We start from the raw sequence: 10,858 nt of genomic DNA on the forward strand, positions 1-10,858 counted from the left end.
ATAGAATGTGTGTATTGAAACATACTGATACAGTGGGCCCAGGTGTGTCCCAAGCTGATGATGGGTGCAGGTTTGAGGTCCAGACCCAACTCATTCATTCCTAATGAGGTAGCATTGAGCTCCACCCATCATTCCTTATCAAGGAAAGAAAGCAGAGCAGCAAAAAAGGCAACAAACGTGCCAGAAGATTCAAGAAATCAAAAGATATAAAGCCCTCAAATGTAACCTACCTTAAGTCCGCCGGGGGGCGCTGTGTTCTCGGCTCCTTGCACCTGCACTTCGACCTTAGCGGGCTGCGGGACTCCACTAACCTCTTCCGGGCTAGAACTGACTCGCAGAGGCTGGAAATGAATCTATGAAGGCATATTGATATTTTTCGTACCTTATTGTATACCCGCGCTAAAGGGAGAATTAATTCGTGCGTTGCCTTGCAATTATAAAGCTTTCTGTCGACGCGTCGTCGCTGTGAGGCCGCTGCTGGTTTGTTTGCTAAACATGTCTGCCGAGGAAGCGGACAAAACGACCACCACAGATGCCAGCGCTGGAGACGAGGAGGAGGAATGGCTGTATGGAGGTAAAGCTAACAACACAACAATGAAATAATGTGCTGTTTGCAAACACAGCTCCTCTTCAGCGAAAGTGACACGAATCAGCGTGTGTGCTGCTCTGCTAACCAACAACACTCTGCTATGATGCTAAGAGTTAGCCAGGAAGCTAAGCTAGCTGTCGGCCTTTTGCAGCGGTGGGACTTGAGAAAAATAGATTAAATATTTGTCTGTTACTTTAAAGCTACTATTCAACCTTAAAATATTGAATTGCAAATTCTCCTTTTGACGCTCTTTGTTGGCTTTGGTGAAAATGGTTATTGCATAGGATTGTATTGTATAGGCTAGTTGTAAGTGCTGCAACAACAATTTTGCATTTTTTCTTCTTTCAGATGAGAACGAGAGCAAAGATGAGGACGAGGAAGCCAAACTGAACGCTGCAGTCAGGTATTTCCATATAAACACTTTGGAATTCTTGTGTTCTCTAAAAAAGAAAAGAAAAACTCAGAATTCACCCGTTCAATTCATGGGGAGGTGTTCAGAGAAATCATTAAGAAACATATAAAGAACACTTCTTACAAAGCCATGGGTAGGATGAGTAAGATTCAATATCCTTAATTTTTCATGTGCACAACAATATTATATATGTTTTGGAATGTAAACAAATTAAATAGATGAGTGTTTAATGGAAATATGTGTATGCAATATTATCAAGTAATTTACAAGTTACAAGCATTTGTAAACATTATTAACAAATGTAAACGTAATAACATAAAAGTAATTGGATTATGTTGTTGTCTTTTGTCTACCTGCACCTTTTTTATCCTTTGTTAATTTTGTCTCATTGTTGTGAAATCATAAAGCAAAACAAAACTAAGAGCTATAAACTAATATGTATTGTAGATTATATGAAATACGTTATGTACCCACTGCTTTTATTCACTGGTGAAAAAAGCCCCATGTCGACACATTATCTCATGCTGACGTCATTGTTATACTCAAATTTAGCTGAACATTTAAAAACAAATTTTTGTTTTAATTGTATGAGGATGTTTAGAATTGTTTGTTCTCAGGGTCTGTCTGTAGCTTAAAGAAATGTAATGTTGCATGCCTTCTTTTATCTACAGTGCACCTGCTGACGCTCCAACAGAGGATGCTGCTGAGCACGCTGAAGGGAACGGCGTGGCCACCGAGGTAGTTCACACAGCCACATTGTCTGTTGGGTTTTTGTTTATGTGCTCAAGTTTTTCGTTGAGTTGTTTTCTGTCCGAGGAAATAGCATGTCTGATCCTTTGTTTGTGTCAGGCCACAGGCGAAGCTGCAGGCGAGGATGTTGACAGTGACAGCGACAGTGATGACGACGACGATGATGTCCGCGTCACCATTGGAGACATCAAAACTGGAGCGCCACAATACACGTAGGTTTTGAGTCAAAGTGTGGCATTCTGCAGAATATCGAAACACTTACTGGCTACTGTAAATAAGTGCACCTAATAGTTTTAATGCTGTATACATGTGTGTGTGTAATATACGTTTTTTTAATTAAGAGAATATGGATAGTATTTACAGAGGTTTTTTTTCTTTCTATTTATAAGGATAAGCTCAGAGTCGGCGTAACACATGAAAGATGCCAGGACATACTGTAGAAGTCAAATTTTGAGTGAAAATAAAATTTTCACACGATATAGTTTTTAGATCATTTTGTGAAATATTTTCAGCTCTTTCTTAAGTCATTGATCTGGCACCAGAACGTCGCCCTATATTTCCTTTGTTTGTGCTTGACATGATGCAAAAATACCCACATAAAAAGGGGTGCTCAAGTTTTTGTGTGCGACTTGCATTGATTTTCGTCATTATTCAATATCAGAAAATGTCTGTGTCACATACATGACACACATGGATGTATGTGTCATGTATCGGACACCTTTAATTAAGATTTTACCTTGTAATATTATAATTTTTTCTCCCAGAACTTATGGAGCTCCACCTGTAAATCTCAACATAAAGACAACAGGCTCCAGACCATATGGACAAGGTATCACTCTCTATTCTTTTTATTATTTATTTTTTTAACCTAAAAAACACCCACGCTTTTCTTTTCTGTACTGTTCTGCTCAAAACACCCAGAACACTCATATATTATACACAGATAATAGTGAAGAGTTGTATTAAATGAATGTCTTGACAAATGTAGTTGTTTTTGTTTTAAATAGCCAGCAAACTGAAGGGAGTGGATCTGGAGGCTCCTGGAAACATTAACGGGAATCCGGTGATGGACGCCGAAATGGAATCCTTTGAAGAGAAACCCTGGAGGAAGCCAGGTCTGTGTGTGTGGCTGAACATGTTCAACCGTTCCTTTAGGCATCTGCTGTATTTTTAAAAGCTTTATTGTGTGTTTGTGTGTGTGTGTGTGTGTGTAGGAGCGGACCTTTCCGACTACTTTAACTACGGCTTCAATGAAGACACTTGGAAGGCTTACTGTGAGAAACAGAAGAGGCTGCGCATGGGCCTGGAGGTCTCCAACGTTGGCTCGGTTACAAGCAAGATCACTGTGAGAGAGCACTTCTTACTCTGCCCTTGTTTTTCTTTTTTCTTTTTCTGTCAACACCCTTTACATTTCACCCATCTTTCCTTCTTCATAAACCTCTCCCTCTCATTAATTTGCAAACGTCCTAAATGTATTTTTTTACTTCTGTCCTGTCAGTTTTAACAGTACACTCGCCTCTATTCTAATCAGGGGAACATTAACTAAAGTATTTGTTATATTTGTATTTCTTACATGCCTATCAGTGTTCAGTATTTCTTATATTTATATAATGTAGTGCAGAGACTGTCAGATGTTGTCTTCAATATGTGACAAAAACTACCTCTTATAACTCATGAAATATGTTAATAAACATATTATTATAATTGTTTTAGGTTCAGCAGGGTAGAACAGGCAATGAGAAGGACATATCAGTTTTGCCTGTTCACACCTCCAAGCCAGACTTCAGTCAGTCTCCTGTCAACATGTACAAGTCCGCCATCAGTCAGGTCACAAGGTAACACTTCTGCTTCTATCTGCACTACAGATACCAATGACTTGACTTTGATACCGATTCCTGAACGATAATCTTTTTTATGTCAATTTTAATGAAATCCTCATTTTAAAAAGGTGACATTAGACATTATGGTAAAAAAAACATAAGTTTTATTTTTCAGCTGCTTGGCATTTTCTTCACCATATCAATACATAGAACTTTAAATAAGCTGGAATGGAGCTAAGTCAGTATGTAAGGCTGACTGATGTAGACTGTGTAACCCATGTTGTAACCTAATGTTTTTTTCCTGGATGCCTCCACATAGCCAATCAACAGCACTCTTACATATTGGCAAATCAAGAATGCTGCATGCTTATTGGCTCACTGACGTTAAATGACTAGACATTTTTTTATACTCTATTAGATACTTGACATTATTCGATACCCGATCATGATAACATGGCCTCTTTTAAGGAAGCCGCACAGTGAAAACATTACTCATGTTCAACATGCTTAGACAATATCTTGACTCTGGTGTATGAGTGTGTGTTTGTGTGTTAATGCCAATGTTTCTCTCATTTCCTTTTGTTTCAAAATGGTAGGATCTCTCCCCCTCAGTGGACTGGCCCGCCTGTGCAGGACATGTGCTTTTATCCGTAAGTGGGCATGGCATGGCCTTGTCCCTGCATCTTGAAATGAGCCTTATGGGGAAATGTGTGGATGTTAAAATGGGGGCCTGGTGTTTTTCTTGACCATGAAACATTACATGACCACAGAAAAAAACTCCTGGCTTAACTTCCAAGGCCCCATAGATACTTTGTTTTTTCCAGTGTTTCTTTCCTGTGTGGTGGTTTATGCGCATGTGTCATATTGTAGAAAGTTAACATAAGTTAGAGCTTTAGAGAGGAGAAAAAGGAAGAGAAGTAAGAATATTGGGATGTTGGCTAAATCCACTATTCAACAGTTTCAGAGCTCTGACAAGTTGACTATTACATTGTTAAAAATGCCTTTTCTAATTATGAACATTGGTCGGAATTCTTATAACCAAATCAATGTGATCTTTATCAGGATTTTTCATTTGCGTTATCTGCTTATATTTGTCCCCCTTAATTGAGATCCCTCTCTGCCCATTTAAAAATCCAGTATCGGTCAGGCTATACAGGTAGTTGTTGTCATTAGTTTGTCAAACCGTGTAGCTGCATTTAATTCAGTAGTTTATTTACACCGCTGATCATTTTTGCCTATTGAATGTGTTGAAGCAGACTGTGTGTATGTGAATGTTCCATTTGATTAAGACTGCTCAGCACCTTGATTTAATTTTGTATTTATAATTATTTCCCCAGAAAGACGAGCGGTACTATAGATGTGATTGGTGGGGGCACGGCCACCATCAGCAGGGTTGAAGGGCGACGCAGGCACAATCTCGAAGGCAATAATATCCAGGTACACAGAAGCAACACAGACAGTGGATCTGAATCCAAAATCCAAAGAAGAGGGCTATTGGCAATATCTGCTTAAAAGTAACTAGACTGAGTGCATGTTGTCAAACTATTATCTCTCCTGTCTAATGTGGTGCAGGTGATCTCTGAATCGTCGGAAAGTGAGCCCACTCCAGCTAAGATACCCACCTTCTTCCCTCCTGGACCACTTCCTCCAAACATACCTCCACCACCTTTCCTCCCTCCACCACCCAACGTCAGCACTGCGCCCCCTCTCATCCCCCCGCCCAGTAAGTTCTGCTCTCCTTGTGTATTTCATTTAAAGCAAACCATCCCACTCACTCAATGTATGTTTTTTTTAGCTGTTTTCAATGTGTTCATTCTCTCTTCTCTCTTCCTCCCTGCCAGGGTTGCCCATGAATGTCCCCCCTCCTGGTTTCCCTCCTCCACCTAGTGGGCCCCCTCCTTCTATCATGCCCACTATGGACAGGTAACACTCTAAACATGCTTGCCATGTTGGTTCAGCACAAAGGCAAGGGCTGTGAGAGGTGCGGAAAGGATTTTATAAGCTATGGTGATAAATATGATAAATAATAATGTGGTGAACAAATATACTCTCAGCCAGGCACATCCCTGGTCTCATGGTTAGATGGTGTGGGTTTCTTTAGCACTTAATTAGTACAACGTTAGAAGCTAATAATACATAATTGTTTGGTGAAGTGGTTAATATGACTTTAGTTTTGCTTTCTAATGCATGTCAAGATTAAAGAGGAATTTGTGACTCACGAGAGTAATGATCTCCTTCTCCCCCAAGACAGGCAGCAGCTATAACACAAATATACTGTCATTATCATTCTGTCTTTTTTCTGCAACAGCATCAACCTGTGCTCTGTATAGCCCCATGGCTTATGTTTTCCTTTTGTAAAGAAATCCGAAACCAAAACAGAATATTTGATAATTTTTATTTTAGGTTTCACAATGGCGCCCCCTAGCTTTAAATTAATTTATGTATGAAGAGAACATGTTTCCATGCAGACAATAAAAACACCACACACACACACACACACACACACACACACTCTAACATCCTTTGCTCTGTTTCTGCAGTGGCCATCCTGGAGGTTATGATGGACGCTCTGTCCCTCCTCCCTACCCGTTCCCTCAAGGTAGGAAGCTTTACGGCTTAATCTGTTTTTTTCTAACCTCAGCAACACAAACAATGTCAGACCTTGATTTTATCTCATGGATCAATAAGAGATATTTTGTGATATATATGAAAATAATTATTGTGCCAAAAAACAGTGTAAACAAGGACATTTTGATATATTAAAGCAAATGTACATTCCCTACTCTTCCTATCAATATTCCTAACATATTACTAGATCGACTAGCAAACTGGGTTGGACTTTCTGGAACTGTACTAAACTGGTTTGAATCCTACTGGACAGAGACTACTATGTGTCAATAGGCAATTTCACATCTGAGCGGACAAATATTGAATGAGGGGTCCCCCAAGGTTCCATTCTTGGGCCTCTTCTGTTTAACATCTACATGCTCCCACTAGCTTAGATTATGAATAAGAACAAATTATGCTACCATAATTAATTATGCAGACGACACACAAATTTACATAACCATATCACCAGGAGACTACAGTCCGATACAAGCACTGAGTAAGTGCATTGAACAAATCAATGATTGGATGTGCCAAAATTTCCTTCAATTAAACAACGACAAAACTGAAGTAATTGTCTTTGTTGCCAAAGATGAACAATTAAAAGTCAGCGCGGTGTTGTCGTAGACTCCGACTTGAATTTTCAAGAAATACATTAAATCAATTAATAAGTCAGCCTACTACCACCTTAAAAACACATCAAGAATTAAAGGGCTTATGTCTCAGCAAGATTTAGAAAAACTTGTCCATGCATTAATCTTTAGTAGACTTGACTACTGTAACAGTGTCCTTGCAGGCCTTCCAAAAAAATCTATCAGAAAGCTTCAGCTAATTCAGAACGCTGCTGCTCGAGTCCTCACTAGGACCAAAAAAGTGGATCACATTACCCCAGTTCTGAGGTCTTTACACTGGCTTCCTGTCACTCAAAGAATTGATTTAAAAATACTGATGTTGGTTTATAAAGCCCTAAATGGTTTAGGGCCAAAATACATTACTGATCTGCTGATACGTTATGAACCGTCCAGAGCCCTTAGGTCGTCTGGGACAGGTCTACTTCCAGTCCCCAGAGTTGGGACTAAACAAGGAGAAGCAGCTTTTAGTCTTTATGCACCAAATATCTGGAACAAACTCCCAGAAAACTTGTGGTCTGCTGCAACTCTGAGTCGCTTTTAAATGTTTTCTAATGTTTTTTTATGTATTTTAATCTTGCCTGTGTAAAGCACTTTGAATGGCCTTGTGTCTGAATTGTGCTATACAGTGCTGTTTGAAAGTTTGGGAACCCCTTGAGCATTTTGGAATTGTATTGTGTTTAACCATTATTAATTAATTTTTATCAATACCAGTATTTTTTATATTAAATAACAGATGTTTGTTTATCAAGTCACTCTTAAAGCTCACCATTTGTAGATGATCTGCCTCACGGTGGACCGATGGAGCTCAAACTTTTTTTAAATTAATTTATAGCTGTCCCCAGACAAATGTGCAGCATCATAACTCTATTCCTGAGATCCTCTAAGATTGTTTTCCCTTTTGGCATGTTTGACCTGTATGGGTTCACTTTGGTGAGCCTAAACTGACCTGGTTTGATCTCTGTTTTATCTAGTGCCACCCAATTTCTTCCCTAAAGATCTCTCATTACATTGGTCTATTTCATCAATCAGTTTGGCCGACCTGATAGTTTTTACCTGCTCGATTTAAGCAATGCAGCTCAGGGTTCACAAACTTTTGCAGATACAACAGTTGGCAAATAATTTGTTTCATCTCTTTTAACAATTGATTTCTGGAAAAGAAAAATGTTTTCCAAAATGCTCAAGGGGTTCCCAAACTTTCAAACAGCACTGTATAAATAAACTTGCCTTGGTTTATGTGCGAAATTGTTTTATTTTCTTTATCACCTGAGAGATTGCTAATAGGATCTTATTTCAAGGAAATTACAAACCCAAAGAAAATAACCAATTTCTTAACCTTTCAGGTGCATACCCTCCACCCATGGCTGGAGGGGTGCCTCCTCCTTGGCCTCCCATGATGGACAACTCCAAACCCTGGGACTACTACGCTCGCCGAGACGACAAGAGAGAGAAGGAGAGAGAAAGACCCCGGGAGAGGACACATGAGCGGGAAAGAGAGAGGGAGCACAGCCCTTCAGCTATAGGCTACACCAGGTGAGAGGGACACACTGAAGCACAGTTTTTTTTGAGAGTGGTCTATTTGCAGACACATGGAGGAGTCAGAGCTCCACGGTTCTTCTTTTTTCTTTTTTGGTGTTTCAGGCAGATGGCATCCTTAGTAGTTGCATTACCGCCACCTACTGGATATAGATCAAACGTCACGGTTCTAACCTGTCCCCTTACCTTACACTAACCCTAACCAGTCAGCTGTGATGCCTGAACCTAATCGCCAAAACAATATAAATAACACAAACCTAGTATCGGTCTGCGGTCTTGTTATTGTTTGACGTTGTTACTTCCTTATTCAAGTGACGCTGACGTATTTCCGGTTCTACAGTGGAGCTCCGCTCCCCCATGGGTCTGCATAGAGATACTCTAGTATTTTTTTTGCCTTGTGCCCTTATTGATGCGCTCAATAGGTTCATGCACTCATCTTATTACAGGGTTTTTTATCAGTGTCATTATTAACTCTGTCTTTATTTTCATGGAGACACAGGGCTTCACATTACCTGACAGAAATTGGATTCAAATAAGTTTCATACTGTGAGCTACAGATTTTAAATTAACAGTAAAGAGAGCACTGATATCAGAGTGGTACTGGATCGGTGGAATACCATTTTTACTTATTTTTTATTTTTGTGTTTTAAGCTTTGACATTGTTGCTAATTTAAAAGAAAAAAATCCATATTTACACAAATGTCTTGAACGTCACAGAAAGCCTATTTTAAACAATCTGAGAATGGGCTTTGTTGTTATTCATACAAACATAACTAGATGTAGTGAAAGCTCTTCTTCTTTCATCATCCACAGCGAAGAGGAGCGGTATCGTTACCGCGAGTACCAGGAGCAGCGCGGCTACGTAGAGCGGCACCGCGAGCCCAGAGAAAGCCGAGAGAAAGAGGACAGACACAGAGAGAGGCGGCACCGAGAGAAAGAGGAGGGCCGACACAAGTCCTCCCGCAGGTACGTCAATACACACAGAACCTACCGCTTAAACCCATAGCTTAGCAACTGTAACCAGGAAACACAAGCCTATCAAGCTGTAGACCAGGGTTCCCCAATTAGTTTTGCAACATTTGGTCAAGAATGCCTAGCCAAGGGCCAAAATGTTGTTTTATTTTTTTAATTCTAAAGTTTAGAGTTTCCAAATGTTGCATGTTTTACAGAGTGATACTTGTGTATATACATTAATGTTCTCATGCATGTAAAGTTGAAAGATTTGTGTTAAAAAAAGACTAGCAAATCCACACTGTAGTAATTCCTCACTGATTAGCAGTTGATCTTAGATGCTGTTGGATTGTTGGCTTAACTAAGCAAGTCGGTCATGCTGTTTGTTGGACATGGGGATGTTTAAAATCCAAAGATACCAGCAAGTGTTACTTGTTACATTTTTAACATGTTACGTTTGCCAAACACATGAGTTAGTTCTCATCCTAAAAGCCTGTTCTCTTGAATTTGTGTTTGGAACCAGACAAGTAGCAGCGGAACAAAAATAAGAGTCGGATTTAAAAAAAAATTCCATTGATCGTCTTGTCTCTCTCTTTCCCTCCCTGTTATTTTCTCCCCCCCCCCCATCCTTTGCCCTTTCCACACTGTCCCTTCTCTTTGGCTAAGTAGTAGTAGCAGGAGGAGGCACGAGAGCGAAGAGGGCGACAGCCACCGGCGGCACAAACACAAGAAGAGCAAAAGGAGCAAGGAGGGCAAAGAGGTCAGCGAGGAGATCGGAGCAGACCAAGAGAACCAGGACGGCATGGAGTAGTCATTCCCCAACCCCCCATGTTGTTCCACCCTCTGTCCTGTAAGTCTGTCCCTGTCTCCCACCTAAGATGAGAGGGAAAGAAAGCGTGAAGATGAACACAGACCAACAAAACCATGGAGTCACCGAGTGATGGATGCATCCTGCCACTCCCTTCTCCATTAATCTCAATCCCCCCCCCCCCCGTCTTTCATCCTTACCGTCACTTCAGATGGAGAGTGGATGGAGAGAATTAGGAGGAGGAGGTGAAAAGGAGGGTAGTCCTCTTTTACTTCATCTGTCTGTCCATCACTAGCTGACATTAGACAAGCCCCTCCTTTCAGAATCCTGCTGTAACAATTAGGTCATGCTCCGAGATTTCACTGGACGATCAGCAGGTTTTGCTCCTTTTCTTTTTTTTTGTCCCTTTGTTCTTGTCCTGTGTGACGACATCTATAGAGAGCTCTCAGTTTGTTAAGTTCAATTAAAAAAAACGCTTTTGATAAAACTGTTCTTGTGATATTTGGGGTGGGGGGGATAGTTAATTAATTCTTAACACATGTTAATCCCTCAATAGGGATTCATTAATTTTTTAATATTTAGTTAACAGAGAGACTAAACAAATATTTACTTTTTCAGTCCGGGTTTCTTCTATGAGGGGGAATGAAACTAGGTGTAATTGTAACAATTGTTACTATGGTGATTAAACATTTATGGTGGAAATACTTTATCGGACACTAATTTGTCCTCCAAACAATGTTTTTATGTCTTTATACA

The 10,858-nt window shown here is 40.1% G+C and overlaps 1 protein-coding gene across 1 annotated transcript; it reads left to right on the forward strand.

Annotated features, from left to right (window-relative positions):
• The first annotated feature begins 329 nt into the window (after positions 1 to 329).
• Positions 330 to 10,578, forward strand: fip1l1b (FIP1 like 1b). Its single transcript, XM_080030104.1, has 16 exons — positions 330 to 574; positions 938 to 992; positions 1,673 to 1,739; positions 1,851 to 1,963; positions 2,516 to 2,580; positions 2,759 to 2,866; positions 2,966 to 3,096; positions 3,465 to 3,586; positions 4,168 to 4,221; positions 4,909 to 5,008; positions 5,144 to 5,294; positions 5,413 to 5,494; positions 6,112 to 6,170; positions 8,151 to 8,340; positions 9,157 to 9,309; positions 9,964 to 10,578. The coding sequence occupies exons 1-16, from the start codon at positions 496 to 498 to the stop codon at positions 10,103 to 10,105; spliced, it is 1,671 nt and encodes a 556-aa protein (XP_079886230.1). The 5' UTR covers positions 330 to 495; the 3' UTR covers positions 10,106 to 10,578.
• The last annotated feature ends 280 nt before the right edge of the window (positions 10,579 to 10,858 follow it).

The sequence above is a fragment of the Ammodytes marinus genome, assembly GCF_949987685.1.
Source record: "Ammodytes marinus genome assembly, chromosome: 6".
NCBI classification, from domain to species: domain Eukaryota; kingdom Metazoa; phylum Chordata; class Actinopteri; order Uranoscopiformes; family Ammodytidae; genus Ammodytes; species Ammodytes marinus.